The 27,801-nt window shown below is 45.2% G+C and overlaps 4 protein-coding genes across 6 annotated transcripts; 3 read left to right on the top strand and 1 right to left on the bottom strand.

Moving 5' to 3' along the window:
- LOC8065617 (B-box zinc finger protein 20) lies at positions 832-2,518 on the top strand. Its single transcript, XM_021448826.1, has 3 exons — positions 832-1,335; positions 1,430-1,825; positions 1,917-2,518. The coding sequence occupies exons 1-3, from the start codon at positions 1,123-1,125 to the stop codon at positions 2,220-2,222; spliced, it is 915 nt and encodes a 304-aa protein (XP_021304501.1). The 5' UTR covers positions 832-1,122; the 3' UTR covers positions 2,223-2,518.
- LOC8065616 lies at positions 12,593-18,047 on the top strand. Of its 3 annotated transcripts, none has more exons than XM_021449985.1 (4): positions 12,593-15,529; positions 15,614-15,788; positions 16,318-16,407; positions 17,417-18,047. In XM_021449985.1, the coding sequence occupies exons 1-2, from the start codon at positions 12,936-12,938 to the stop codon at positions 15,672-15,674; spliced, it is 2,655 nt and encodes an 884-aa protein (XP_021305660.1). In that variant the 5' UTR covers positions 12,593-12,935; the 3' UTR covers positions 15,675-15,788; positions 16,318-16,407; positions 17,417-18,047. The 3 variants fall into 3 exon arrangements, with proteins under 3 accessions (XP_021305660.1, XP_021305658.1, XP_021305659.1); XM_021449983.1 differs by having other exon boundaries at positions 12,595-15,529; positions 15,611-15,788; XM_021449984.1 differs by lacking the exon at positions 16,318-16,407 and having other exon boundaries at positions 12,595-15,529; positions 15,611-15,788.
- LOC8064984 (tRNA-dihydrouridine(16/17) synthase [NAD(P)(+)]-like) lies at positions 19,277-21,819 on the top strand. The gene is made up of 3 exons (XM_002438959.2): positions 19,277-19,743; positions 20,226-20,332; positions 20,824-21,819. The coding sequence occupies exons 1-3, from the start codon at positions 19,327-19,329 to the stop codon at positions 21,563-21,565; spliced, it is 1,266 nt and encodes a 421-aa protein (XP_002439004.1). The 5' UTR covers positions 19,277-19,326; the 3' UTR covers positions 21,566-21,819.
- LOC8065615 (probable methyltransferase PMT27) lies at positions 21,799-25,485 on the bottom strand. The gene is made up of 7 exons (XM_002437540.2): positions 24,132-25,485; positions 23,894-24,043; positions 23,508-23,778; positions 23,302-23,412; positions 22,774-23,221; positions 22,497-22,691; positions 21,799-22,410 (listed from the first exon to the last, which is right to left on the bottom strand). The coding sequence occupies exons 1-7, from the start codon at positions 25,119-25,121 to the stop codon at positions 22,191-22,193; spliced, it is 2,385 nt and encodes a 794-aa protein (XP_002437585.2). The 5' UTR covers positions 25,122-25,485; the 3' UTR covers positions 21,799-22,190.

Raw genomic sequence — 27,801 nt, 5'->3', positions numbered from 1 at the left:
CCTATCATGTTTCTGTTGGGAGTGGTGATCCCTTGTCGCAGGCTTAACACTATATAATTTAGTCGAAATTGTACTCAGGAGATTGACCAAGGATCAACACTACATCTATATAGTAAAAATGTTAATAATACAACTACACAAAGATGTACATGGCTCTTATATCATCTTATGCCTCCTATGCATGTGATAGAAATAATATTATTGCAACATGGGGACTATAAATGGAGGACCCAATTGGACTTTAAAAAAAACTCACCGCCACTTTAACACAAATGTTGGAAGGAACAAACAATAACCATCAACAACCACTTGCATCACAAAAAAAAATATTAAAAAACTAAATATCTTGCAGGCATGCTTTTTGATTGTGCACGCCCACCAGAACTCTTAATAATAAGTAGGTAATAAAGTAAGCAAAGCTATTAAGTAAAGATGGACAAAATCTATCCGGTTGATTCTAAGCCTGTTTGGACCGACTATGACTAAATGTTTGTCATAGCTAAAAATTAACTAACTATTCGTTTGAACTTATTAGCACTACTTTTTAGCCATATAATAGTGTTTTTCTCTCAAAAAATTAACATCAGCCGAAAAAATTAGCCAGCCAAACAGTTTTTTCGTGTTCTTGGTAAAAATTCGCATACATCTCCTACAATGAACTATTAGCTTAGCTTTTGTTAGCTAGTCGTGTTTGATTAATAGACTAACAACTAGCGAATAAAAATCGTAAGCTTTTCTGCTTGAATAGACTGAAGTATAGCTACCTTCTGTTAGGCCGTGGGATCAATCAAAATATCAAATAGACCTTAATCTAGCTTATAACAAAACAAAAGAGGCACAAAACCAAGGTGGCCAACTTGGCTTGGCCCTCATCTCCTCTCTTCTCCTCTCTTCCCCAAACAAGATCTCGCCTCTCCCTGTCATGGCGGATAATTTAATCTCACCACCCCCTCCTGCTCTGTTTTATTATCCTCGCTGCACCCATCCCGCCATGTCCTCTCAGTCTCTCTCATCTCCAGCCTCCTCTCCTTTTTCAACCTTTGACGCTGTAGCTTGAGAGCAAGCTTAGCGCCAACCAGATTCCTGAGCGCTGCTCTGCTCTGGTCTCCCATAGGCTTTGCTATGCAGGTGCGCTGCGACTTCTGCGGCGCCGCGCCGGCCGCCGTGCTCTGCTGGGCCGACGAGGCCGCGCTCTGCTCCGCCTGCGACCGCCGCGTCCACCGCGCCAACAAGCTCGTCCACAAGCACCGCCGCATCCCGCTCGTCCAGCCCGCCTCCGGCAACGTCTCCGACGCCGACGCCGATGCCGCCGCGCCGCTCTGCGACGTCTGCAAGGTGAGGTTTTCGGTCCGGTCCATGCTTCGGCCGGAGAGGGAGAGGATCGGATTCGCAGCTGCTGGCTGCTGACATGGTTGGTGCGCCCTTGCAGGAGCGGAGGGGCCTCGTGTTCTGCGTGGAGGACCGCGCCATCCTGTGCCCCGACTGCGACGACCCCATCCACAGCGCCAACGACCTCACCGCCAAGCACACCCGCTTCCTCCTCGTCGGGGCCAAGCTCTCCGCCGAGCTCGTCGACCAGGCGCCCGCCTCCCCTGACGACGACGACGACGACGACGACGCCTGCGGCCGCGACACCAGAGCCGCCGCCGAGCCCGACGCTGTGCCCGCCCTCGGCGCGCAGGGCTCCTGCGCGGCCAAGGCCTCGGCTCTTGAGTCCGGCAGCGTAGGCGGCGGCAGCAGCATCTCCGACTACCTCACCAACATCTGCCCCGGCTGGCGCGTCGACGACCTCCTCTTCGACGACCCCGCGTTCTCAGCGGCATCGGTACGTGCCCACTCCGTGCTCTATTCTACTCGCAGACGGATCACGCTAGCTAACAGATCGACCTCACGGTGTGGTTCGTTATTGGAAGCAGAAGGCCAGCGGCTACAGCGACGACGGCCACGAGCAGGTGCCGTCCCTGGACGCCGATCTGTTCGACGTGGTGGCCGGCGGCCGGCCGGGGAAGCGCGGCGGCGTGTGGTCGACCGGCGCCGGAGCGCTGGGCTTCGACAAGGCGACGCCGGCGTCCGTCGTGGCCGTCCCGACGCAAGGGTTCGTGAGGGAGATGAGCTGGAACTCCGACAGCGACAGCGACGTGTTCGCGGTGCCGGAGTTCCCGCACCCGCCGCCGGCCAAGAAGGCGCGGCCGGCGCCGGCGTCGACTTTCTGGTGCTTCTGAGCTGTCTCTACTGTATCAGTCCGGTCCGGCCTGTGTGTACTTGCCCGTGCGTGTGTGTGAGCTTATTGCTGTTGTTACTGCATATATACTTACCAGTTACCACTAGTAGCTAGAGGCGCTTAATCCAAGTTAATTAAGTTTACTGCAGTTTATGTCATGGCTTGATCATGAGGTAATATCGTCATTACCGTATTGTAAACTTTTGTTGTGTCATGTATGTTATGTATGCCACCTCGCTCCTTGATCTTGAGGTGACAAAAAGCTTTGAATTACCAATCTCAAGTTGACTTTTTTTAGACGAATCTCAAGTTGACTTTGATTAGAACCTCGTCAACAATTATCGTTCTTTCCAATCTTGTTCTTTCTTAGTGTGCCTGTCATGGTAGATCGATCGCTGCACAAGCTAATTTTTTAGGAGTAAATAATAGGATAGCTGCATCAGATTCTGATTGACACGAGAATACTGCTCCTCCCATACTAATAATACTATCCTGGTAGAAATAGAAAACCAAACGGTATGGATTTGCGATCGAGCACCCAGGGAGCTGGATTGCGAGATTCTTTTCTTGTTGTCTGAACACAAATCAGGGGCCAGTTTGAGATTAATTAAGGAGTTTGGATATGTCCTCCCCTTTTTCAAAGTGTTTTGTCTGACAACCTATTTGATCTTTCACCAATTTACTAATTACTTTCTGAACACAATGCAAATGGCCGGCAATGTTATATCTAGTCTTGGCAGAGCAAAGTAAGGCATATGATCCCTGTTATATTGTACAAGGGCCATTCATTAACGAAAATGCGTTTGGTTCAAACCGACTGCTAGATTGTATAGAGATACCAAGTGAAGTTGCCTCGGTCTCCAACTTGTGCAACAATGTGTCTGACAGAGTAAAGCATCTCCAACGGTTTTGCAATTGAGATTTGCATTTGACTAATTTGTCAAAAGCTCAAATTGAGGTATTCAATGGTTTTGCATTTGAGTTTTGTATTTTGGCAAAGTTGGCAAATGAGTGAGGAAACTTGGCATTTTTGTCAAACCCCGGACGACTTGGCAAAGGCAGATCGGTCTCTCCCCCACGCGGTTTTCGGTCTCCCGCGCGTCTCCGACTCCTCTTCGCGCCATATAAGGGAAACTTCCATCGCGACATATCGCGACACAAAGTTCTGATCGGCCTCCGACTCTTCTTCGGGACACAAAGTCTCACCACGCACTGTCGTCCGCCTTGCGAAGAAACCCCGCCACACGCGCCGCACACCTCGTCTCCCACTTTTTTTCCTTGAAGCGAACGCACCAGCGCAAACTAAAGGAGGCGGCGGCACAACACAACGCGTGGGAGAACGTGCGAGACTTCCCGCGCGATGGAGTGGACGGCGCGAAGAGAAAAAGCGCGTGAAAAAATAACGACCGGGTCCACCATTTAGTTTTGCCAACTCAATTTTGCCTAAACCATTGGAGACACTCAATTTTTTGACTTGCCATATTGATTTAAGACTTGGCAAACTCTTTGTTTTGCGAAACAAAAATTGCAAAACCGTTGGAGATGCTCTAAGGCAACTTTGGATGTCAAACAGATTGTAAGAATTTAGGGTCTATTTGATTGTAGTATACTCAAAAAAATAATGTCTAGGTGATTCAAACATTATATATATATATATATATATTATAAGTTGGATTATAATACTACCAACATATTATTGTAGTCTCTTCGTATAGAATTTAGAAGTCGTTTAGGACAACGATACGGGCTCCAAAACATAACTTCGACCTCTTATTTTTATAAAAAATATTTAGGAAAAAATAATATGTGTATACTTTTATGAAAGTATTTTTTAACAAAAATCTATCCATATAATTTTCACAGTTGCAAACTCAACAATTTAAGTTATTGATGATTTATATTTCTAATAATGTTTGACCTAAACTTTGTCCAAAGCGTCTTCTAAATCCTATACGGAGGGAGTAATCATATAATCCATCTCAAATCTACTAATAGGGTAGATGGGACAATAATCCAGCTTCTATAATTTATGGATTTAAACAATCCAAATTATTATAATATTCGTAATCTAGATTCTAATAATAAAAAAAGTGAGATCCAATAGGCCCTTTAAATAGACACTCTAGAATCTACTAATATATAAATAGTTCAGTTGTTTGAATCCCTGGATTATAAGATGTTTAATTTGGTTGGTCAAGTTAATAATATCAAAATAGTAATATGGATGGTTGGATCCAATAGAGTATGATTGGTTGCTTGCATTACTTTTATCCTGCATTAGATCTTACACAATACATCCAAAATAACATAAATGTATGGAATGTCTTATTGTTTGGTTGGGCTACACAGAAGTTATGTTGGGTAAGTTTGTGTTTGGTTGCCTGCTTACGATGTATTACATGTAGGCACCTTCACGCATGTTCGAGTAGGCGTCCAATGTTCTAGGAGAGGTGTTGCATTGGACTTGATTTGAGAACTATGCAAGTCAGAACATATATATTATAAGAGCTTCTGCTGGCGACTATAAACAAAGAGTAATAAGTCTCGCTTTACTAATATTTACGACACATAAGTAGTATCACTAGATTAATTATGAAATACATTTTTATAATAAACTTATTAAAGATATAAATGTGGATATAATTTTCTATAAAATTAGTCAAACTTGGGATTGTTGACTCATTAAAAATGTCTTTTTTTAGAACCTAGGAAGTACACAGGCATATGAAGAATTGGATCCCGGCCGTGAGATTTTTTTTTATGTTTAGTTCAGCTTGAAAACCAAAAAGTTTTCAAGATTTCTCGTAACATCGAATCTTGTGGCACATGCATGAAACATTAAATATAGACGAAAACAAAAACTAATTACACAATTTAGCTGTAAATCACGAGACGAATCTTTTGATCATAGTTAGTCTATGATTAGATAATATTTGTCATAAAAAATGAAAGTGCTACGGTACCGAAAATTTTTCACTTTTCGGAACTAAACGAGGCCTTAGCATATTCCTATATAACTCCTATGAGATCCAACGTTCCAAACCACTAGTGAAGTTTACAACAATTTGAACTCTGGTTGCTAAAGAGAAACTTTCGGTGTGAGCGGTACTTCACCATGCAATGCAACCACTAAAAACATCTAAATCGCGTGAATCTTAAAAAAAAACTCAGACCCACGCGAGGCTAGATAGTCCTCAGGCATTTTTCTTATTAAGAAAAAAAATTCTCACACAATCAAGAAAACTTCTTAACACCTATCCCACCCATACATAGCAGTTCCGCAGTCCGCGTGAAACTGAGCCAGATCCTATACCTATGAGACAAACGAGCTTGTTCGTATGTGTGAAAACCATAACTGAAAGTACTATTCGCTAATTTGTTGTTGTGAGAGAAAAACATTGATAAGTGACTGATAAATTTAACACATAAGCTTAAACGAACAGGCTTGATGTTTTTTTTTACAACACACAAAACTGCACATGCGGAGGTCAGGAGTCAGAGCTTCCTACCACCGGGACGCTACCTTCAACAAGTGAACAAACTAAATATCTCTGAGGAGTTCGTTTCGTTTTTTAGTCATTGAAATTAATATCTCCAAGGACAGTTGTGTTGTTGTCCCCTTCAAGATTGAATAAGACCCTGGACTGCACGTTTCTTGTATTAAGAGGAACCTCCTTGGATACTTGAAGAAAGCTCTTCTCTCCTAACACACCTGAACTGGTACGTGCGCCAGCCGTCTAAACATGCACACATACAGTCGCAGCTGTACTGCACGCTATTTTCATTACGCGGAATGCATGTTTACCTCCAAACAGAATTCCATGCTTCTATCTGCTCACTCCACCTTGAAAAAAAATACAATTCTAAATTTAAGACAAGCTAAAATTTTATTAAAAATAATATATATATGTCTCCACATAATTTTAATGTGATGTATTCTATAATTAAAAAAACTTAAAAACATTAGACTTCACGATAATTGTGGGTAGTAGCCACACTGCAGACCGATCTAAACAAATAACAAATACCCTTCCGTGAGTTCCGTCTCGAAATAAGTCTTCACCTTATATTTCGAGAAGTCACTCGATTTCAACTCTAACTATATTCATAGAAAATAATATCAAAATTTATATCTTCAAATAGATTTGTTATGGAAATATATGGCTTAATAAATTTAATGATATTTATGGTATCATAAATATTAGTTTATTTTTTATATATCCAGTTAAAGTTATGATTGAGACAATGACTTATTTCGGGACAGGGGAAGAGTATATATATATCAAATCTAAAGGTGCTGCCAAACATCGGCAGAGGAGCTAACAGGATGCCAATTCAAGACGGCTGCATCATGCAGCATGCATGCTGATGCTGCGACTGCGATGCTCTATGCACGTCGCGAGCTCAACAAATTGAAGTCAGGCTATTGTCAAAAAAAAAAAACAAATTAAAGTCAGGCCTGTGGCTGCCTAGCCTGGAGCACTGCACGCAACAAAAGCACGCATCTTCGAGCATGTTCGATTGGCTAAAAAACAATACTAAAAATATTATTCGTTAATTTATTATAAGAAAAGAATTCTACTAAATAACAGATAAATTTAACAGATAAGGTCAAGCTAACAAGCTCGTCATCTGTGTCGTCGTCCCTCTCCGCCGCTGCCCAAGTTGGAGTGGTTGGAACTCGCTAGTCGCTATGCTTGCCCTAGGTTTACCAATCGGTAGTATTTATCTCTCATAATAAATCAGTTAATAATAATTTTAGCCATACTAACAAATAAGTTTGATTTTGTTTACTGGTATAGCTAAAATTATTATTGACTAATTTATTATGAAAAAAAACACTCCTGGTAGCTAGCTCTAGCAGTAGCTACCACTCCCAAAGCAAACACGCAGGCAGGTACGCAGCAGCGACACGGGATGGAGACGACGGACACGGCCAGTCGGCCACGGCGGCTGGGTCGCCGCCGTCGGAACTCGGAAGCATGTGTCGACCGGAGGAAACCGCCGCCAGCCGCAACACGGCGATAACATGACATGACATGGCTGCCCATCAAATCAATTTGAATGTTTGGCCAGGAGTACTAAATATAAATTATTTACAAAATAAAAATATATAGCTATAGAGAAATTTACGAAATAAATCTTTTAAGTTTAATTAGACCATGATTGAATACTAATTATCAACTAAAATAAAAATATTACATCTCCACGAAGAAAAATAACAAAAGCTTTATCATGATTTCTATTAAACGAAGAAAGAAAAAAAAATAAGATTCATCTAGTTTTCTAAATAAAAACTAGATCAAAAAATCATATAACTAAGGAGAGTATTCCACTTATCCTTAACACGACTCTAGTACAATATCCAGACGACTATCACAACTCGCACCACTACTTGCTTTAACTCGATCGAAACGATCCAACTAATATAACTCAAATACGACGATTTGACGGAGGACACAAACAGTATAGCTCGTGGCACCGTTTCGGCGTGTTTCATGTCAACTTGAGTGGGGATGTGATGCGTGGGACTTGAGTGTTTCATGACTTCGATCATGCAAGCTAGAAAAGGCAGATGCGAGCAGGGCCAACAACAGCTCTAGCTAGGTAGTCTCCATCGTCGTCATCAACCGAAAGATTCAGATGATGATCCCGATCACATCGCAAGCGGGATCGACGAAGCCGAGGAATAGTTTGTCATATATATATATATGGGCACTTGATGCATGAGTAGAGTAGATTAGAGTAGGTTTTTCAGCTGCTGCTTGATGAGAATTGAGATGAGATGAGATGCCCCAGTACAACGCAACTTGGGCAATGATGCAGGAGTATTATTCATGTGTGTGTGTGTTTGTGTGGTGTAGTACTATTATTCTGCTAGCTCCAAGTTGCTATTATCTTCATCGTCTCGAGACCGCAGAATTATTCCCCAGATGGATGTTACTAGAATTGTACTAGGAGCATTGTATGTCAGCTTTGTTGGACATGACTGCTAGAGCTGTGTAGATCACCATGCAGGTGCAGCTGGAGTATTTGGTACTAGCTGGACATCCTAGTTGGTTTAGGTCTTGTTTAGTTCACTCCAAAAACAATTTTTTAAAAAAAATTCTCGTCATATCGAATCTTGCAATACATGTATGGAGTATTAAATATAAATAAAAATAAAAATTGATTACACAATTTGTCTGTAAATCTTTATGATTGGACAATGTATATCAAATAAAAACGAAACTACTGCAGTATCAAAATTAAAAAATAAAGCCTTATTAATAATACAAAACAATCCCATCGACTGTCTAATCTCTGAATTGTAATGTGGTAGTGCAGTGGTAGGTATACATGGCCCTACCAAATGTTACATTATTAACTTATCCTCACAATAGAAAACGCAATTGCTGTCCCATCGATCTGAAAAAAAACATTTTGTCTTTTTTTTCATCACGGGAAGTGAGCAGGCGCTCATAACGTGCTCGCTCGCCTACCTAACGGCGTTCGCAAAAATTTTCAAAATTCTTCGTCACATCAAATCTTTAGTCGTATGCATAGAGCATTAAATATAGACAAAAATAAAAACTAACTGCACAGTTTATCTGTAATTTGTGAGATGAATCTTTTAAGCCTAGTTACTCCGTGATTGGACAATGTTTGTCAAATAAAAACAAAATACTACGGTAGCCAAAAACAAAAAAAATTGTAAACTAAACAAGGCCTAAGCGTGGCCACGCACGCAAGTCCAACAAGATCCTATTGCGTTTTCTTCTTTACAGAAATCAATCTCTCTCTCTCTCTTGATAAAAGGGAAAATCACTCTCCTGTTTCTACGTATTGTCATGTTATTTTAGAGAATGGGCTTAACTTTTTTTGGTTGGGCCGAGCCAAGGTACTCAGTAGTATGTATCAAGCCCAGGACGGTGTGGGCCCCCACTCGAAAACTCACAGCATCGCACGGGCACACCAAAGTAGGCCTCCAGACTTATGGGCCCGTCCTCCCAAAGAGAAAGAGGCCGCATCCCTCCCTCCCTCCCTCCATTGCGGGCCGCCATGCCTCACCTCGAGGCCCATGGAGCTGATTGCAAACCAGTGTCAAAATCAGCAGCCAATTCGTAAACTCCTTGAAGCGTCATTTGCTCAATTTGTCCCTTGATTGAATCATGTCCTAGTTTTAGTCGCTGTGTGGTGGACTGACACTGGCTTGTATTGCATCAAATGTGTTTGTTGCTATTATTAACTTTCATCAAAGATTCTTATATATATTTCCACCATAATAATGCCAGGTGTATAGATAATATTTTCTTTTCTGACCAGATGATCAGCACTCAGAATTTGTACTAGTTCCTTCATGAATATGCAATTACATACATACCGTGTTCTTGCAAGTTGCAACCCCTTTTCTTGTGTGCGGTAACAATGTGAAGGGTTTCAGGTCTTCAGGATCAAACACAAACAGAGAATTCAAGCAACCATACTCCATCTCAGAGCTTGTGCTTTCATTGTTGAATTGGAACGTTTTCATTGGCAGTCTAGCTGGTGCATCTTTTAGACTCCTTTTACCAAATTATCATTTTGGCAACCACCATGTATGTTTGACTTGGTTTTGGACATTTGAAATACACAAGTGCAAATGCTGCATATATCCTGCCATTTCTGTTGTGCAGGACGGGCCAGGTTAAAGGTGAGGACCAGGAAATTAAAGTACGCCATATTGTGTGGTTCATAGTAGAGCTCTGATCTACATAGGAGTTTATGCATGCTGTTCTCCTTGTCCTTCCATGAAAGTTTTTTTGGCACCTTGTTGCAGTTATATGTTTGTTCTATTCTCCATCCATCCCACTAAGGTTCTCTGCAGTGTCACTGTCATGCGTCCGTTAGCACATGCCCAATGTGTTTTCCTGCAACATGTGTCAAGATGTCTGTTTGGCAAATTTTATTTGTCAGCCTATTATGTGAGATGCGTTTTTTTTCATATATTTACTTCTTGGTTGCCAACTCATGACATTAGTACATACAGATGAGGAAGAACCTACACCGGTAGTGACGAAAACACCCTTGAAACGCTTTATTTGGCTTTTGCGTAGCGGAAAGAGCCGAATAAAATGGACGGCTTGGAACTTGCAAGTTGGAAGCTTTGGAGTGTACCATCATCCTCCTGAGACATTCCTCATTTCTTCTTTCGTTCAACTCATCATCAAAGGGAAGCCGTTTTGGGCCGTGCATAGTGGGAAGCCCAGCAGTGCCCATACATGCCACCTCGGGTCTTTTCAATCCACCCAAAAAAAAAACTCAGGTCTTCTCCATTTCTTTTCCCTTTTGCTTTCAGCGGACACGCGCAGACGCTGAACACATGGCATGACACAGATGTTAGAGCGTGTTTGGTATGATTTCTCGTGACTTCGTCTCCTTCTAGTACTATAGCAGTCCTGTTCATGAGAGCCGTCCTGTTCATGAGAGCCGTTTTTGTCTCTCCTGAAAGCCGAGAGGAGCCACGATTTGTAGCTCCTCTGGCTCCAACTTCTCTGGTACAATAACGAGGTGTAAGAAGCAAAGAAGTCTAGCCAAATACGCCCTTAGACGATGCCCGAATGTGGAAGCTCTATGTCCATAGAGCCATAGGTCCGGTTGCTTTGCCCATTTCTTGTAAAATAAATCTTATAGTACTCGTATTGTATATACACTATAGACTAGCGATCAAGGACAAACCAAATTTCCCATCACACTGTGGTTTTCTTCCAGCAATACCTTGCCCTGTCCATTTTTTTTACAAACATCTACAAAAGGTAGACTAGGGCACACACAACATTCACACCTATTATTAACCTCAACAAAATATTAGCTTCACAGGACTATTATACGTGTATCTTGTTGTCGACGAAATTTCACCTATTCCATTTATCTACAAAGCGAAGGAGTTTTGGATTTTATTTATCCACTATTATAACTAATACTTAGAAATATCCGATGGCCAAATCTAAGCTGATATATATAGTGTCTTGTAGATGAGAGAGGCATCAAAAACTTGAACCAAGCAGAAAAAGATCGAGGAACCAATTTTTTTATGCATGATAATACATGAGAGACATAACTCCTCTACCACTCTAAACATGAGAGAGAGAGAAATATAAATAAGAGTACCTTATACATGAGACATATAGGATGCGGTGGTATATGAAAGACAATTATTTATAATCTATTATACGCGTATATTGGCCATTAAATCTTCAATTTTACATATGATTTTATGTTTAAAACAATGGATCCTATGTTGATACAAGTAATAGTAATATCAGAGTGGCACTAGATACACTAGTAGTAAAAAGTAGAAGAGGCACATACTTTTGTACTTCACATGTGTTAGGTCTCCTCATCCGCAGGCAAACCCTCACAGCAAAAAAGAATCCTCATATGCACAACAAATGTTCATAAACTATAAAGCATTTCTTGTTTCAACATACCTAGGAACTTTTAGATTTATAGAAAGAAAAAGTATACAAAGAAAGTATAAAGTATATCTCTTAAATCTATAATTATATATGTTTTTTTTGTTGTTTTATGTTGGCTGTTATACTATCAACACAATAGCGTTCTTGATACAGCAACAGAAACTTAGGGGGCGTTTGGTTGCCCGCATGCCCTCCAGCTAGGCCCGTCGTATGCAGCTTCACCGTGTTTGGTTACCTGTATGCACCGCCGAGCCAGGCCCATCGCATGCAAAGAAGGCCTCTAAGCCAGGCTCAAAAAGAACGCCAGAATTAGTCGTATCCAGCGAGCTAGGCTCACGACATGCAGGTTTAGTGTAGCTAATGATGTTATTAGCATATAATTAGTGAATATTAAGTGATTTGAAGAGCATGCATGTGGTCAGCCTGACTAAGGTGAGCCAGGCCCATGGATAAGGACCAGGCTACACATATGCGAGCAACCAAACATGCCCGTATAGATGGTTCTTGGTTCTTGATACACCAACAATAACATAGAAAGAAAAATATGTAAAAGGTATAAAAGATGTAGGTTAAGTTGAAAATTTTATATACTTCTTTTGTGTCAAAATAGAAGTCGTTCTTGCTTCCTTAGAAATTATTTCTTTAACCTTAATCAATTATATATAAAAAATATGAATATTTATAATATATAATTGATATCATTAGATAGATCATTGAATATATTTTATAATAAATTAATTTAGAGATATAAATGTTATATATATTTTTATAAATCTAGTCGAAAGTTTGATACATACGTATTTTATGACAAGACAGAGGGAATATGTATGTTTTTTTTCTTTTTTCTCCGACACTAAAGACCCGCAGTAAAAATGGGAGGGTGGGCTGGTGGTAGTGGATCCAGCAGTAAAAAGTAAAAACAGGAGGCCGAGGCACACTCCGGCCGCTGCTCTGTCCTCTCCTTCCTCTTATCTGTGTCGTCGGCCCCCTTCTCCACTCGCAACCAAACCCTCGCACACAGCCGCAGCACCAAATCTCGTCGCCGCCTCCGGGACCCCAAGCGCGCCGCCGCCACCGCCGCCGCTGGCGGGGACCACGAAAGGACGCGCCGACTCCGGATCTGCGACTCGCCGGCCTCCGAACGCACGCCACTGAACGGACGCGGGGCTTGGCTGCTCGATCGCACCGCCCAGAAAAAGGGAGAGGCAGAGCCCCGCCGGATTTAACCAGACACACCGAACGCGCAGCTCCTCCGGGCCAGGGGCCGGAGAGAATCCATGCAGCCGAGGTCCCGCATTCGGGGCCGTGACCCGCCGCCGCCGCCGGGAGGACGCTACCGTCGCCGATCCCCGGCCCCGCCGTCACCGCGCCACCAGCGCCGCCCGCGTGACCCGCCCCCTCCCCAGCCGAAGAGGCGCAGCTCCGAGCTGCCGCCGCCGCGGCGATACGAGGAGAATCCGAATCCCCTCCCCAACGGCTTCGCGGCCGCCGCCGCCGCTGCAGCCGAGAGGCGTTCGCGCGGCGACATCCTGCTCGAGGCCGGCCGCCTGGCCGCTCACTACTTGGTCGCCAAAGGACTCCTCCCCGAGCACGTTCTCCTGGCAAGGGAGGACCCAAATCACAATACCAGTTACCGCCCGGAGCCCCCCGTTCCCGTTCCCGCTCCCGCTCCTGCTCCGGCTCCGCCTCCGCCTCCCTCCAGCTTCGGGAGGAAGAGAGACGAGGACGACGGCTCGAGGTGGCGGCGGAGTGGAAGTGGAGCCGGGGACCTGGGCCGTGTCTCAAAGTGGGACGACGACAGGGAAGCCAAGAGGTCGGGGTGGGACCGGAGGAGCCACAGCTTTGACGGGAGGCGCAAGTACAACGATGCCGTTGGCGGTGATGCTGACCGGGGCGGCCGCCGGCCACGTGATTACAATGAGCCGAAGAGACCACCAATGTCAAGGTCCTATTCGCATAACGATCGCCGGGCTTTGGCTGATGGCAGAGTAGATCGAAGGAGGAGAAGCAGAAGCAGAAGCAGGAGCAGGAGCAGGACAAGGAGCTACTACAGTGGCAACAGGAGAGATCCAGATTTGCGGGCAGGCACTCGCGATTTGGATCGCTCCAAGGTGCCAGACTCTGGTGTTGTTCCTGCTGCTCGTGGCGATGGAGGCGTGCACAATGCGGATGTCGATGAAATACCAAGACAGCTGAAGGTTCCTAGTTCAGTGGTGGTCATGGAGATGAATGACGGTGCTGTTGAAGCTGTGGCTATTGAAGATAAGCAGGTGGAGTCAGAGACTGCTGGACTGGATCATGCTCAAGACATGTCTGAAGGTGAGGATGGTGAGTTTGCAGAAGAGATTTCTGAAGACGAAGATGGTGAGTTTGCAGCCTCTGACTTGAATGATGAAGATGGTGATGAAATGGATGACACCCAGAGCAAACCGTCTGATGTGCATGTTCATATATCTGAATCTATTGACGAACCTGTCCATAGACAGTCCCAGCTCAGCAATACTGAGGGAATGGAAACTGGCATTGCACACATGGATGCATGTATGTTAGAGCCATTGGCAGAGAACAATGTTTGCTCTGAAACAAGGTATGAAATGGAAGCTCCACAAGCTGGAGCTGAAACTGCTGTTGGTGATCTTTATAGAGATGAACAAGAGCAACCATTGACAGAGGATAATGGTTGCTCTGAAGTAAAGTATGAGATGGAGGCTCCACAGAGTGAATTGGAAACTGGTGTTGGTAATCTTGTTAGAGATGAACAAGAGCAACTATTGGCAGAGAATAATAATTGCTCTGAAGTAAGGTATGACATGAAGGCTCCGCAAGGTGAGGTCAAAACTGGTGTTGGTGGTCTTGGAGATGACCAAGCGCAACAATTGATGGTGACCGATGGTTATTCTGAATTAAGATATGAAACAGAGACTCCACAAACGGAAGTTGAAACTGTTGTCGGTGATCTCAGTAGGGATGAGCATGAGCTGCCAGCCTGGTACAAAATTTTCGATCTGAATGTTATTGAAACTCCAGTGGGCTGTGAGGTTTCCGAGATCTCTTGCGGTCATCCAGCAGACGATCTTTGTGATTCTGTGCCTGATTTAGTTGGTCAGGCGAACCAACAAGCAAACGATGATACTTCAAAAATTCAAGGTCAAGATGATCATGCAGGGACCAATCAAATGTTGGAGGATGAGTCTGATTTGAGTAACTATGATTTGAACAACGAAGTTGATGAACATGCACAGGATGATACTTCAGAAAATCAAGTTCAAGACAAGAATGCAGAGGATAATCACCTACTGGAGGATGGGCATGATTTGACGAAGTATGATGTGAACAATGAGGCTGGTGAGCATGCAGATGATAATCACCTGGTGAACAGTGCAGAGATACTTCTAAGTCATAGTATGGTTGCGCATACTTCAGATAATTGCCATATGAACAGTGAGAAAATGCTTCTAAAGCAAAATGTGGATGAGCAACAGATGGAGAACGAGCAGATGCTTATAGATCAAGTCAATACTGTTCAAGTTCTGGATAGTCACCATGTGAAGGATGAACAGTTGCTGCTAGGTCATGGTGCAGATGATCATCACCAAATGGAGCCAAATCCGATGGCTTTTCCTTTGGGTTCTCATGATTTGGATGACTACTATCTGAGCAGCAAGCAAATACTTCTGAATAATGATGCAGACCAACATGCAGGAGATATACACCATTTGAAGGATGGGCAAATTATTTTAGATGAGGCTGCAGATGGACAAGCTAGAGTTCACAATATGGGCAATGGGCGAACAATCCCTGTAATTGATCTGGAAGATGATTATGCACAGCAGTCTGCCAGCAGAAATACAGGAGAATATCTAGAATCCATGTAAGTTTTTTTTTAGATTCTTTCTATGGTAGTCTTGAGGGGGAGGAAAATCCATGACACCTGGACATGTTTGCTGTACAGAAGTGATACTTCACATAAATACACGGATAATGTTCTACAAGAACATATGTGTTCTCAAGACTAGCAAGCCTCAAGTTTTCCTGACAATCTTCAGACTAACACACAAGCAGCTTCTTCTTCAACTGTCACACCAGATTTTCGAAATTGGTGTACTGGAAAGGATGCTGTGAATGCACAGGTAAGAATGCTATTTTATTTAGATACCTGTCTTTATTCTTCTTGCATTGAGCAAATCATTTTCTTTTATAAGAGCATCAAGCAAAGCATTATGATTGGCAAGTAAATTGTTAGTAGATCACTTACTGTCTAATAATGCTAGGAGTTCGATTCTGATCTTGAACTCTTCATATGTTCAAGGCAAAATTCATGCTCATGTCTATTGTTGTTTGTTATTACTTGCAACTGTTGCTGTTCTTCTTGACTGCAGTCGGTAACATTGCATTAGGCCTTGTTTAGTTCACCCCAAAAACCAAAAAGTTTTCAAGATTCCCCGTCACATCGAATCTTGCGGCACATGTATGAAATATTAAATATAGACGAAAACAAAAACTAATTACACAGTTTACCTGTAAATCACGAGGCGAATCTTTTGACTCTAGTTAGTCTATGATTGGACAATATTTGTCACAAACAAACGAAAGTGCTACCGTAGCGAAATCCAAAAAAATTTCGCATCTAAACAAGGCCTATGTGATCCATTTCTTCAGGTGATTCCCATTTCCCAGTGATGATGATGTGCTGTATGACCCTTTCAAAAAATGATGTTCTGTATATTGGATTCAGTAATATGCCATTAGGTGTGTACTCCCACTTCTTTGTGTTTTCCTTTCTCAGCATGCATACTCATTGTTCTTGCCATACTTCTTACATATTCACGTCCATTTGGTCTGGAGGATGAAAAAGATATCACCATCCCCACTTTATTGTCGTGTGGTCGTACCACACCAGCAAGTATATGATGTTCGAGACAACATTGTAGATCTCTATTTGTTTTCCAAACAAGTAATGTTGGATGGGAATGTACTCATCAGAACATGTACTAAACTCACAAACTCCCATGCTAGTTGTGATGGGCTTTTTAGGCCAGAGCCGCACTTCTGCATTAAAAATCTTACATGTAGCATTTCAATGCACATTGTAATATGTGTACTCTGCTGAATCTACTGAGATTCATTACCATCTTTTGGAGCCACAGTGAATAAATTGAACTTTATTGGACTCATCAATGTGTTATATTTTAGATGCTGGTATGCTTGATATATAGCTTTTTTTTTTTTTTGCTATGCTAACATTTATGTGCTTGGCACTTGTAAATAGCAAAGGCATGAGATTTGTTCTTTAACTGAAGACAATGTTTAGTTGGAAACATAAAATAATGGATTTATGCTGTTTTTAGATGCTTGAACTCTGCACGCATCCACATATAGTATTTGACTATGCAGTGAACCTGGGTTGTATATATTGAAATGATGAAAATTGCAGGCATATTCCACTTTGGATAAATGGGATTTTTTTTTTCTGAAATGAAGCACCCGAATGCTTCAAAGTCTATTGATTTCTCCCATTAGTTTATCTATATGGTTCGCTAGTCATGGTTCAGGTTGCCGTACTGCGTGCATATGGTGCTGTGGGACAATAACAAGTATACTATTCAATTTTTCTGTTCCCTAACTTTTGAACAAAAAGCTCTTTTTTCTTATTCATCAGAGAATATTGCACTTTACTTTGCTATGTAATAGCTGCATTTTCTGCAGTTTTTCGCCGTGTAACTTATTTCCTTCCCTTTGTTTTCCCTTGTTTCCTCAGATGTTATGAATGTCTAGGACCTGCCATCCTCTGAGCTTGGGAAATCCTTATGAGCCCTGGGACCCTTGCAGTTTGTGCGTGCATTCAGACCCTACACCAGACTATGGGAAGACTGCACCAGACCGGTTGCTGAAGTTAGTTAGTCGACTGGTCATTGTTCTGTATGTTGTGCAGTAGTAATTTCTTTTAGAATCGTATTGTTTTTTTTTTCCTAGGGCTCCTCTTTAACAAGTTTGGTTGAGTGATAACTTCTGACCCCCGAGATGTAGTTGCGATGTCAGTATGTCTAGATCGTTTTTTCACTTGAAATGATTTGGCCGTTTTGTGCTGCGCCTGCTCTTGCTCTCCTGCTTTTCAATGGTACTGTGAAGCACATAGAAAATATGCTTCTCGTGCAGCTCGTCACGCAGAGGCTGTTGCTTGCACGGGAGTAGCAATAACCACTTCATTCGATTCTAACCTAACTGAAGCATGCAGTACACATCTGCCGTTGCCGAGATAGGTGGATTTTTATCCTGGATCTGGCGTTGCAGCTGACATCACAGGGAAATCGTCTGTGGCGTGATAGACTGAGGTCTGGTTTAGATCCAAAACGTTTTTGGATTTTAATATTGCAGCACTTTTGTTTGTATTTGGCCAACCATGTCAATTAGTGTCTCACAAATTATAAGCAAAATGTGTAATTAGTTATTTTCTTTATCTATATTTAATGCTTCATGTAATTTCTGTTGGCCTAGTGTCGACCTCGATAGCGCTCTTTGTGCAGATGTGCCTCGCTTGGCTGTGTTTTGCTGCCAGGAGATGAGATCAGGAGACCCTTGCCGTGAGAATTCAAAGGTAGGAGTAACGTCTTTGTGAACGGGCCCAGATGGGTTTGGTTCCAACGGCGGTGATGTGTGCACAAAAGAAAGTGCCCTCGCTTTCGTGTACCAGAAAAAAATGGCTGGATGGATGGAACTGAAAGCCGGAGTGAGGTGCAGTCTGGGACTTTAGAATCACCTGTCTTTCTTCTCTTTCTTTTAAAAAAGAAGGAATCGCTTTTCTTTAGAAGCCTGGGCGAATTTAGTTCGCCTTTCATATCGAGCCACGCTTCAAAAGCTATTCCTCCTGTGTACTCTTAAAAAAAACACGAATCTGAGATGGGCTATAACATTTAACTTCTTTACAAAGGGAAAAAGTCAATTTTAATCGCAATTGTTTAACTATCGGTTTTGTGTCTTTTGGTTAAAAATTCGATAAATACTTAATAAGGTTTTTAAACCACATCAAATGTCTCTAAGATTCTAACATTTCCAATAAAATAATAAAGGTAGATTAAGATTAAATAAAATATTTAGAGATTGAAAATTAGGTTTAGCTCTTGAAAAATGGAAAAGGTATCTAGAAAGAACTAGGAAATCCCTCCAACATTCTAATCAATGTTTAAATGTGTTTTAAAAACTTCTCATGACAGAAATATGAGATGCAATCAGCATAGATGCAACATACATTAATGCTATGCATTGTTGTGTCTTACATTTTTTTTTGTTGTGGACAGTTTGCCAAATGCATTTAGACATCAATTAGAATGCTATGGGAATTTTATAGACATTTTAAAAATATTTTTTATAGAGCTAAATTTAAATTTTGAAAGGTGGTAGATATATTTTCGTGAGATCTAAATACTTAATTTGGATTTGTTGTATCCCAATCTATTTCTTTCTTTTTGAAACTTTGTAAAACTTAAAGATATTCTCTGTGGTTTAAAAAACTTACTTCCTCCGTTCCAAATAGTTACAATATTTTTTTTAAAAAAACAAAACTGCATTCAAATCCACTTAAAAGCAGGCTAGTCGTGTCTAACCGGACGTGTCCCCAAAGACAAAATCCCGACCCAACCCAGCCCACATCCGAGGAGCCACCGTAACCGCATGCCACTGCGCCGCCTCGCGCCTCTCCTAGCGAGCCCGCGCCGCCGCCTGCGCTCCTCCCAAAACCCTAGCCCCGCCACCATGTCCCCGGCCGCCGCTCACCTGGCCACGGCCGCCGACCCCGACGAGGACCTCTGCGCGAGCGCCGCGGGGTCAGAAGCGGAGGACCTCGCGCTGGCTCCGCCGCTCCCGCCGCCGCCGGTGTCCGCGGAGGAGCGGGTGGAGCGCGCATGGGCGCACTGGAGACGGCTGGGGTCCCCGCGGCTGCTGGTGGCCCCTATGGTGGACAACTCCGAGCTCCCCTTCCGCATGCTGTGCCGCCGCTACGGCGCCGACGCGGCGTACACGCCCATGCTCCATTCCCGCATCTTCTCCGAGAACGAGAAGTACAGGTCCATGGAGTTCACCACGTGCAAGGTAATTGGTGCGTAGGAGCTTCCGATCTGCTACGGTAACAACTGGGGGTCTGGGGTGTGATTTTGAGTTAATAATAAGGTACCTTATGCTTAATTCACCATTGCAATACAGACTGGATGATGTTGTGGTATGCCTTATGCTTAATTCACCATTGTAATACAGACTGGATGATGTTGTGGTATGCCTTAAGCTTAATTCACCATTGCAATACAGACTGGTACAATAATAGCTTTGCTGTAGATTCAGATATGGTTAGGCAGTTTCGCAGTTTGATTTCAATACACTTGCAGATTAAGTGGCAGTTCGGGGTGAGCAAAATTTACTGAATTAGGCCCATGTTTGAACTAGATAAGTGATTATTGGTAGCGATTGTTTGAACATTAGTGTTGTTTGACAGTTGCAGAGCACTTTTTTTTTAGTTATTATGAGTTGTACTACTATTTGTCTCGCACGGAATGTAATGTCCGTTGCACCTTATACAGGAGGATCGACCACTTTTTGTTCAGTTTTGTGCCAATGATCCTGACATTTTGTTACAAGCTGCAAAGATGGTGGAACCACATTGTGACTATGTTGATATCAATTTTGGGTAATACGCAATTCCTTATGCTGCTGTACTGTTTTTTTATTCATATTTACTTATCTATTGCTTGTTTGTAAATTACTCCACCATTGGAAACTTGGAATGGCATAAATAGTTTACAAACATAAACTGATAAACGTCATATACTCCTCTACAAAAATAATCTGCTCCTGGGTAAAGTCATTGAGTATCCTTATCAGTGGTGCCTCAAGTGTGATATCTGTGCTACACAAGGTCACAGGTGATGTTAATGTGATGAAGAATAAGCCACCATGCTAGGCCATTCTCTGTGCACTCTGCCTTGAAACCTGCTTCTTTAAATTTTTGTGCTAGTTTATCTATGCTGCTAACTGCTTTCTTAGATTTGCTTAGAGCACTAGCGTTGAATCTTCCATGGGTATATATTTCTAGTTAACATATACCATTTCCCCATATATAGTATTGCTTGAAAATATGGTTCATACTCTTCTGAATCACATTAATATGTTGCACTGCAGTTGCCCACAGCGTATTGCAAGACGGGGTAACTATGGAGCATTTCTCATGGACAACCTTCCCCTTGTAAAATCCCTTGTGCAGAATCTAGCAGCTAATCTTCATGTTCCAGTCTCAGTTAAGATTCGCGTATTTCCACGACTGGAAGACACATTAGCCTACGCGAAGATGCTTGAGGAAGCTGGTGCTTCTCTTGTGGCTGTCCATGGTCGGACAAGAGATGAAAAAGATGGGAAGAAATTTCGAGCTGACTGGGATGCCATCAAGGCTGTGAAGGATGCACTTAGAGTACCTGTTCTTGCAAATGGAAACATCCGCCACATGGAGGATGTGAAGAATTGCCTGGAACATACTGGTGCTGATGGTGTGCTTTCAGCTGAAACTCTTCTAGAAAATCCAGCACTTTTTGCTGGTTTCAGGACAAAGGAATGGAAGGAAGATAGTGATGAGAACGGAGATAGCGGCTTGGACCAGGCTGATCTAGTGATTGAATATTTGAAGCTGTGTGAGCAGTACCCTGTGCCATGGAGAATGGTTAGATCCCATGTCCACAAGATGTTAGGGGACTGGTTTAGGGTGCATCCAGAAGTGAGAGAGGAACTCAATAAGCAGAACAAACTCACCTTCGAATGGTTGCATGACATGGTAATGAGGCTGAAGGAGCTCGGTGGAAGAGTACCACTTTACAGAAAGGAGACTGCACTAGAGACAACGTTAGATGGGCTAGCCTCTAGCAATGCCTGACAGGTTTGATATCTGCAGCCTATCTTATTTTAGTTGGAGAGGAGCAATAGATGTAAACTGAAGCATGATGTGCCAAGTTTTTTGACCTGTTATAGTACAGACTGGAAGATATTGTTGTACTACAATTAAACCTCTTGATTGTTACTCAGTTAGTATATTTTTGAGCAGCTACAATACAACGGCTCACCTCATTGTTGTAACAGCTGACATGTAAATTTTGATACACCAATACACCATTTAATTTGGATTTGCAATTGAATTTGTCTTTGGAGTCTTCACAAAGCTCTGTTACCGCATTTATGCAGGCCAACATGTTTGCACACATGTTTTGCTGCGCATATATTACATAGAACCTCTGGCTTAGGTACACAAGCAGGAATCTGTAAACTATCACCAGGCTCTCCGGTTGCTGTATGTATGTATATATATAATCTAGAATTCTCTCTATCGGTGCTTATCAACATCCTGTAAAATACTACTGCTGCAGCAATGACGAAACCATGTACATACAGTACTATCAATGCTGATGTAGGCGAGAAGAGAAGAACCCTACTGCTTGCCGATCTGAAATGCTGATGGAGGCGAGAAGAGAAGAACCCTACTTGAAATGGGCAAATGGTGGTCATTACAACAACGGTTCTTCGAGCAGCTCCGGCCGCCAATCTGACTTCTCGGCGTACATCACCCCTTCGTCGTTCTTGGAGAAGGTCAGCCGCACGTCCCAGTGGAGCGACCTCAGGAGCTTCTCCACCTCCCCGACGGCGCCGGCCTCGTCGCGCACGATGATGCTGCCCCCCGGCCTGACGATCCTGTCCACCTCCACCACCACCGGCAGAACCGCGCATCTGAAGAAGACGGCCATGTGCGTCATCAAGCTAGAAAGAGGATACGAAGGAGACAGACAGACTAACTAGTGTTGCTGCCCACTGACCTCTCTTTGATCTTGGAGAAGAGGTGATCGGCGTGCAGGAGGTCGTAGGTTCTCGGGTAGGTGCTGAAGGACTCGCACCAGTCATGGTAGATGCCCAGCAGCCCGCGCTCGAAGATGACCGGCAGCGTGTCCGGCGCGTCGACGTTCACCACGTTCATCACCCAGATCTTCTTCTCCCGGAGCGCAGCCGCGAAGCTGAGACAGAGAGAAGAGGCAGCCATGGCGTCAGCACGATTATCAGAGCTGATCATGGCCAGTGGCAAGCAACAGTGGTTACCCTCCGTATGCAGCTCTCATGTCCATGACGTTCCTGACCCTGGACCAGTCGATGCCCAGGCCGTTGAGGTAGGACCCGTCGACGACGCGCCGCCAGTGGTCGTGGTCCACCGTGAAGTCCTCCGGCGCCGGCTTCCCGTACACCCCGGCCAGCGAGCCGTTGAGCCAGTACGGCGGCGTCCGCACCCGCCGCGGCCACTCGGCGGGCCACCGCGCGCCGCGCTCCGACGGGCCCGTCGGCACGCGGTGCACGCACGAGTTGAGCCGGATGTACCACGCCGCGTTCGCGTCGTCGTCGTCGGCGCACATCGGCGGCTGCTGCCGCTTCCTGGCCTCGTAGCACTCGTTCGTCGTCGGCTTCCGGTAGAAGGCCACCCCGACGCCGTTGAGCCGGTCCTTCTTGATCGACGTCAGCTCCCAGCACAGGGATTTCGTCAGGGACGTCATTGCTGCACGTGCAGGTGAACAGAAACTCCATTAGCTTAGCTGTCCAGTCAGCATGGCGGCGAATGGTCGGAACTTTACGTGCCTTTCCAGATCTCGACGTCCTCCGTCAGCTTCTGGTACACCGGCGTGGCGGACCAGACGAAGAAACCGCCGGGGCGCAGGACGCGGTTGAGCTCCAGGAGGAGAGCGCCACCTGCACGGGGACACAACAATGTCGGCATCGTCAGCAAGGGATCTCGGACTCGGAGGACGCACAGTGGAAGAAGGGGGGGCGGTGGCGCGGCGCACCGTCGGCGTGCCATGGGACGCGGCAGCGCGCGCAGTGGACGAGGTCGAACGACTTGCTGGGGAAAGGCAGGCGCTTGGAGCCCATGACGGCGGAGATGGCCGGGATCCCGCGCTCGAGCGCCATCTGCACCTGCGCCTCGTGCTCGTCCTTGGGCGCGAACGACATGGTCACCACGTCGCGCTCGAACAGGTAGCCGCCGAAGCTGGCCACGCCGCAGCCGACGTCGAGCACCACCCGCGTGTGCTTCCCCCACGCGATGGCGCGGACGGACTGGCCAAACAACGCAGAGTAACCACCTTACCCTACATACAATTTCTACCGGAGCGATCGAAACAAACAAACAAACAAACAAACCAATGGCCTGGCCATTGGTGATGCATGGTACCTGCTGCAGGAAGTCGATGTAGTGCAGCGCGCCATGGATGAACTGCGTGCCACCGCCGGGGAAGGTCAGGTACTGCCCACTCACCTTCACCCAGTTCTGGTGGCCCTTCACCTCCACCAGCTTCGTGTGCGGGACATTGCTGTACCATACCTGCACGTACGTCGCCGCCGGCACGACGAACGACGACGAGTCAGCAATGGATTGCTGCATGAGGATTCAGAGACACGGACGGACGTACCCTGTCTCGGCTCTTGGGCCACTCGATGGGGCGGCGGTAGCCGCTGGGGAGCGCGACGAGGCACGTCGGGCCCTCGTCGGGGCAGTGCCGCTCCCGGTGCTCGTACCGCCGGAAGTTCTCCGGCCGCAGCTTCTTGATGGCCTTCTCGTTGTCCAGGCACGGGATGTAGTCGGCGCCGGCCTTCACGTTGCACAATCGCCACTCGTGCTCCTCGAACCCGGCGTTCTCCGCGCCGTTGCCGTCGTTCTCGCCGCCCTCCTCCCGGCGGTCCGTCTCCCGGTGTGACTCGTCGGCCTGCGTCGCCCACGCCTTCTGCTCCTCCACGCGGTCTTCAGCGACGAGCGAGTCCTCGACGCTGAGGCCGTCGTCCTGACTGGCATTTCCGTCCGCGCCCCCCGTGTGCTCCGACTCCGACACGGCCGGCTTGTCGCCATCGCCGCCGTCGGCATCTCCGCTGGACCCCGACACCGACGACGAGCGCGTCGACGTCTCCTCTTCGCCCTGCGGCTGCTCCCTGCCGCGTTGTTCCTCCTCCATCCCTTCGTCGCCGCCGTCGGCCTGCGGGTCCTCCTGCGCTTCCCGGCGCAGCTGGTTCCCGGCAGCGGCCTGTTGCTCCTCGAGCGCGCTCTGCTCCTCCTCTCGCTGTCTCTGCCCCGCGTTGCTCTCCTCCTCGATGCCCCCGTCCAGGTTCTTCTCCTCGACGGCAGCGGCGGCGGCCCGGGCCCGCTCGTGCGGCATCTCCAGCAGCGGCTCCTGCTCCTGTTCTCGTTGCTCGCGGCTGCTCTCTTCCATCACGGCTGCTTCGCGCTCCTTCTCCTCCTCCTCTCCGCCGCGAGCGCTGGCGGCCTCGTCGTCTCCGGCGGCCAAGTGGCCACCGTCCTCGCCCTTCACATCCTCCACGCCCGCCGCGGAGACCCTTTGCTCCTCCTCCACACCCGCCGCCTCGTCCAACACACGTTCCTCGTCAGGCCTGGCGTGCGGGTCGTCCATCGCTGCCACCGTGGCGACGGCGCTCCGGTCGTCCGGCCGCGGCTCCTCCTCGGCCCCGACGGCCTTCGCCGCGGCGGGCTTGTCACGGGCCTCCGCCCCGCGCGGCGGCGCCGGCGCGGCCCGCTCCCTGGTGACCTCGTACGCGAAGGAGGAGCGCGTGGTGTGGCGGTATGCGGTGACCGTGGCGGCGTCCCCGTCGGCGGCGGCGGCGGAGGAGGAGGAGGTGGACGTGAGGAAGTAAGCCCCCGCGACGCACAGCGCGACGAGCAGCGCCGTGGTGGCGTAGTAGACGCAGGCGGACGCGGCGGCGGCCGACGACGCCGAGGACGACGCGGCGCCGCGCTTCGCGCCGCCGGCGCGCGAGCCACGGGCGCCGCCCCCGGCCATGGATCGATCCCGCATGCAGGGGTAGCAGATGGGAGTCGCCTGGCGCGCGCGCGCGCGGTCGAGTGGTTGATTGATGATTAGAGAGAAAAAAAAAGTTTGGACGTGGTGGGGTTAATGGCTAATTAGGTTTTGCTCGTTTTTTTTGGCCAACACAAGTGACGGGACGCGTAATCCCGGGAACATGGGGTGATCCCGGCGCGTCGGGGGGTGGTCGAACGTGAGGATGACATGTGGGGCCTCCATGAGCAGCGTTGCTTAACAAGCGGGCGACTGGGGTTTCCATCGCATGCATGGCGAGTCGTCGTCGTCGCCTCCTGGTCCTCACGCTCTTCACCTTCGCATCATCTGCCTCTACTCCATTTTTTTTTGACAGGCACTGAAACAAAAGGACAGAGAGGAGGAAAAGCCGTAATGAACAGTTGCCGTAAAAACTCTTGCCTACACCATCTTAAACACCTTAGGCGTCCCATTGCATTGCCACAAAAGACAAAACAGATACATCCTTTTGATAACCAAACACAGTACACATCTACGTACTAGCTAGTAGAAACATAAAGGCCTGGTTTAGTTCAATTTTTTTTAAAGATTTCTCGTTACATCGAATCTTTGGTCGTATGTATGGAGCATTGAATATAGATGAAAACAAAAGCTAATTGTATAGTTTGACTGTAATTTGAGAGATGAATCTTTGAACCATTTATTAGTCCATGATTGAATAATAATTGTCAAATGTAAATGAAAGTGCTAATGTAGCCAAAACCAAAAATTTTCACGGACTAAACAAGGCCAAGAAAAAGAGAAGAAAGAAGGTATAGCAACACATATTATAAAACATTAAGTTATCTTTGCATAAAATCAAAAGAAAAATAATTAACAGGTGAGTTTTCCATTGTCTAAAGGAAGATAGTAATTGGGCAATTCAAGGTGTGAATATTCTTCAAGTAAAAAGCTTATTTTTAACCTTCAAATAATTACACGGTGGCAGTCTGATTTTCAACCGTGATTACGGAATTAGGTACCAAAATTCCTCCATAAGTTGAAAGTGGACAAAATTGGTCCTCTAATTGGTTTCAAAGGTACTTTTCAATTTTCTAAATATAACAAAACGTTTATTTCATACAAAAAATACTTAAAAATAGAATATGAATCTAATATCAATTCTTCTAAAAGTGTACATTTGTTGTTGCTATTTCTGAAGATGTTTTTAATTTTATTTTTATGTTCTTATGGTTGAATACATGGGAGGTAAAACAATAAGAACATAAATATATATATTCTGAATAATTCTTCCTACTATAAAATCAATCCTCAGAGGCCACTATTGTGTTCGCCACTGGCATAGGCGGACTATAGTGGTTGTATTTGTACATTTTAAAAACATTACCACCCATCATAGGGCCCACTACCAAGCCACACATCGATGAGCTCATTGTTGCTTCCAATGTGTATACTGTCATCTCTCATTCATAGTTGGTGTTGTCCTACCATGCAACACAGGACTTGAATAAAATCAGTCTCTAGTGCCGCCCCTCTCCTCCTAGCGACATGACAGGGGGCCAATGCCCCCTATGACGCTCCTTTGGGCGTACAACGTGCATTGGAGACCTCCTTATGGTTACTGCCATCTACTGCTGCAACCTCGTTGTTGTAGCTCCTATAGTAGTAGCAACCCTCAACTATGTCGCTATGGTTGATGTACATGAAACAGAGGAGCACATTGATGACGTCCCAAACTGGGAAGACGGTCGGATTTTCCACTGCCATTTGAAGGAGGTGGAGATACCTTTACCACTAATGTCGACCCATGCCACCACCACCACATGTGGGTGGTAGCAGGTTGGAGGATGCACACACATAGACATAGAGAGAGATTTCATAGTATATTAGCGGCCTCCATAAATTGACCAACTATCTCTAAAGTTCGCTAGATTTTTTTGAGGGAGAACTTACCTCTATAAATAATTGTGTTTTTTTTCTAAAATTAATTTAGGAGAGTCTACACCAATAAATAGATAAAATATTCATAAACATAGTATTTAGCTTCATGTTTTCTAAATTAAAATAAATTAGTCTTGATTTTAATTTAAACTATATTTTATTAGTGATATTTAAAAATATAGAAAACCAGTTTTTATATCAGTTGAACCACCTAGAGGTTAAAAATGAACCGAAAATTGAATTTCGGTACAAAATGGAACTGTTAGAGGTAAAAAAATGTATTTTAACGCACAGAATTGTTGACATTTGAATTTTGAAGTGCCATTGACCAAAAATATGTATGCATTTTTTTTAC

Source organism: Sorghum bicolor, chromosome 10 (genome assembly GCF_000003195.3).
Source record: "Sorghum bicolor cultivar BTx623 chromosome 10, Sorghum_bicolor_NCBIv3, whole genome shotgun sequence".
NCBI lineage: Eukaryota > Viridiplantae > Streptophyta > Magnoliopsida > Poales > Poaceae > Sorghum > Sorghum bicolor.
This window is presented reverse-complemented; position numbering and strand designations above follow the sequence as displayed.

Excerpts from the sequence above, each read along its gene's own strand:
- LOC8065617 (XM_021448826.1), top strand. The coding sequence starts at position 1,123 with ATGCAGGTGCGCTGCGACTTCTGCGGCGCCGCGCCGGCCGCCGTGCTC. Across the intron at positions 1,336-1,429 it reads CGCTCTGCGACGTCTGCAAG|GAGCGGAGGGGCCTCGTGTT; the intron begins GTGAGGTTTTCG and ends GCGCCCTTGCAG. Across the intron at positions 1,826-1,916 it reads CCGCGTTCTCAGCGGCATCG|AAGGCCAGCGGCTACAGCGA; the intron begins GTACGTGCCCAC and ends TATTGGAAGCAG.
- LOC8065616 (XM_021449984.1), top strand. The coding sequence starts at position 12,936 with ATGCAGCCGAGGTCCCGCATTCGGGGCCGTGACCCGCCGCCGCCGCCG. Across the intron at positions 15,530-15,610 it reads GGAGAATATCTAGAATCCAT|AAGTGATACTTCACATAAAT; the intron begins GTAAGTTTTTTT and ends TTTGCTGTACAG.
- LOC8064984 (XM_002438959.2), top strand. The coding sequence starts at position 19,327 with ATGCCACTGCGCCGCCTCGCGCCTCTCCTAGCGAGCCCGCGCCGCCGC. Across the intron at positions 19,744-20,225 it reads TGGAGTTCACCACGTGCAAG|GAGGATCGACCACTTTTTGT; the intron begins GTAATTGGTGCG and ends CACCTTATACAG. Across the intron at positions 20,333-20,823 it reads TATGTTGATATCAATTTTGG|TTGCCCACAGCGTATTGCAA; the intron begins GTAATACGCAAT and ends GTTGCACTGCAG.
- LOC8065615 (XM_002437540.2), bottom strand. The coding sequence starts at position 25,121 with ATGGACGACCCGCACGCCAGGCCTGACGAGGAACGTGTGTTGGACGAG. Across the intron at positions 24,044-24,131 it reads GGCCCAAGAGCCGAGACAGG|GTATGGTACAGCAATGTCCC; the intron begins GTACGTCCGTCC and ends ACGTACGTGCAG. Across the intron at positions 23,222-23,301 it reads GGACGTCGAGATCTGGAAAG|CAATGACGTCCCTGACGAAA; the intron begins GCACGTAAAGTT and ends CTGCACGTGCAG.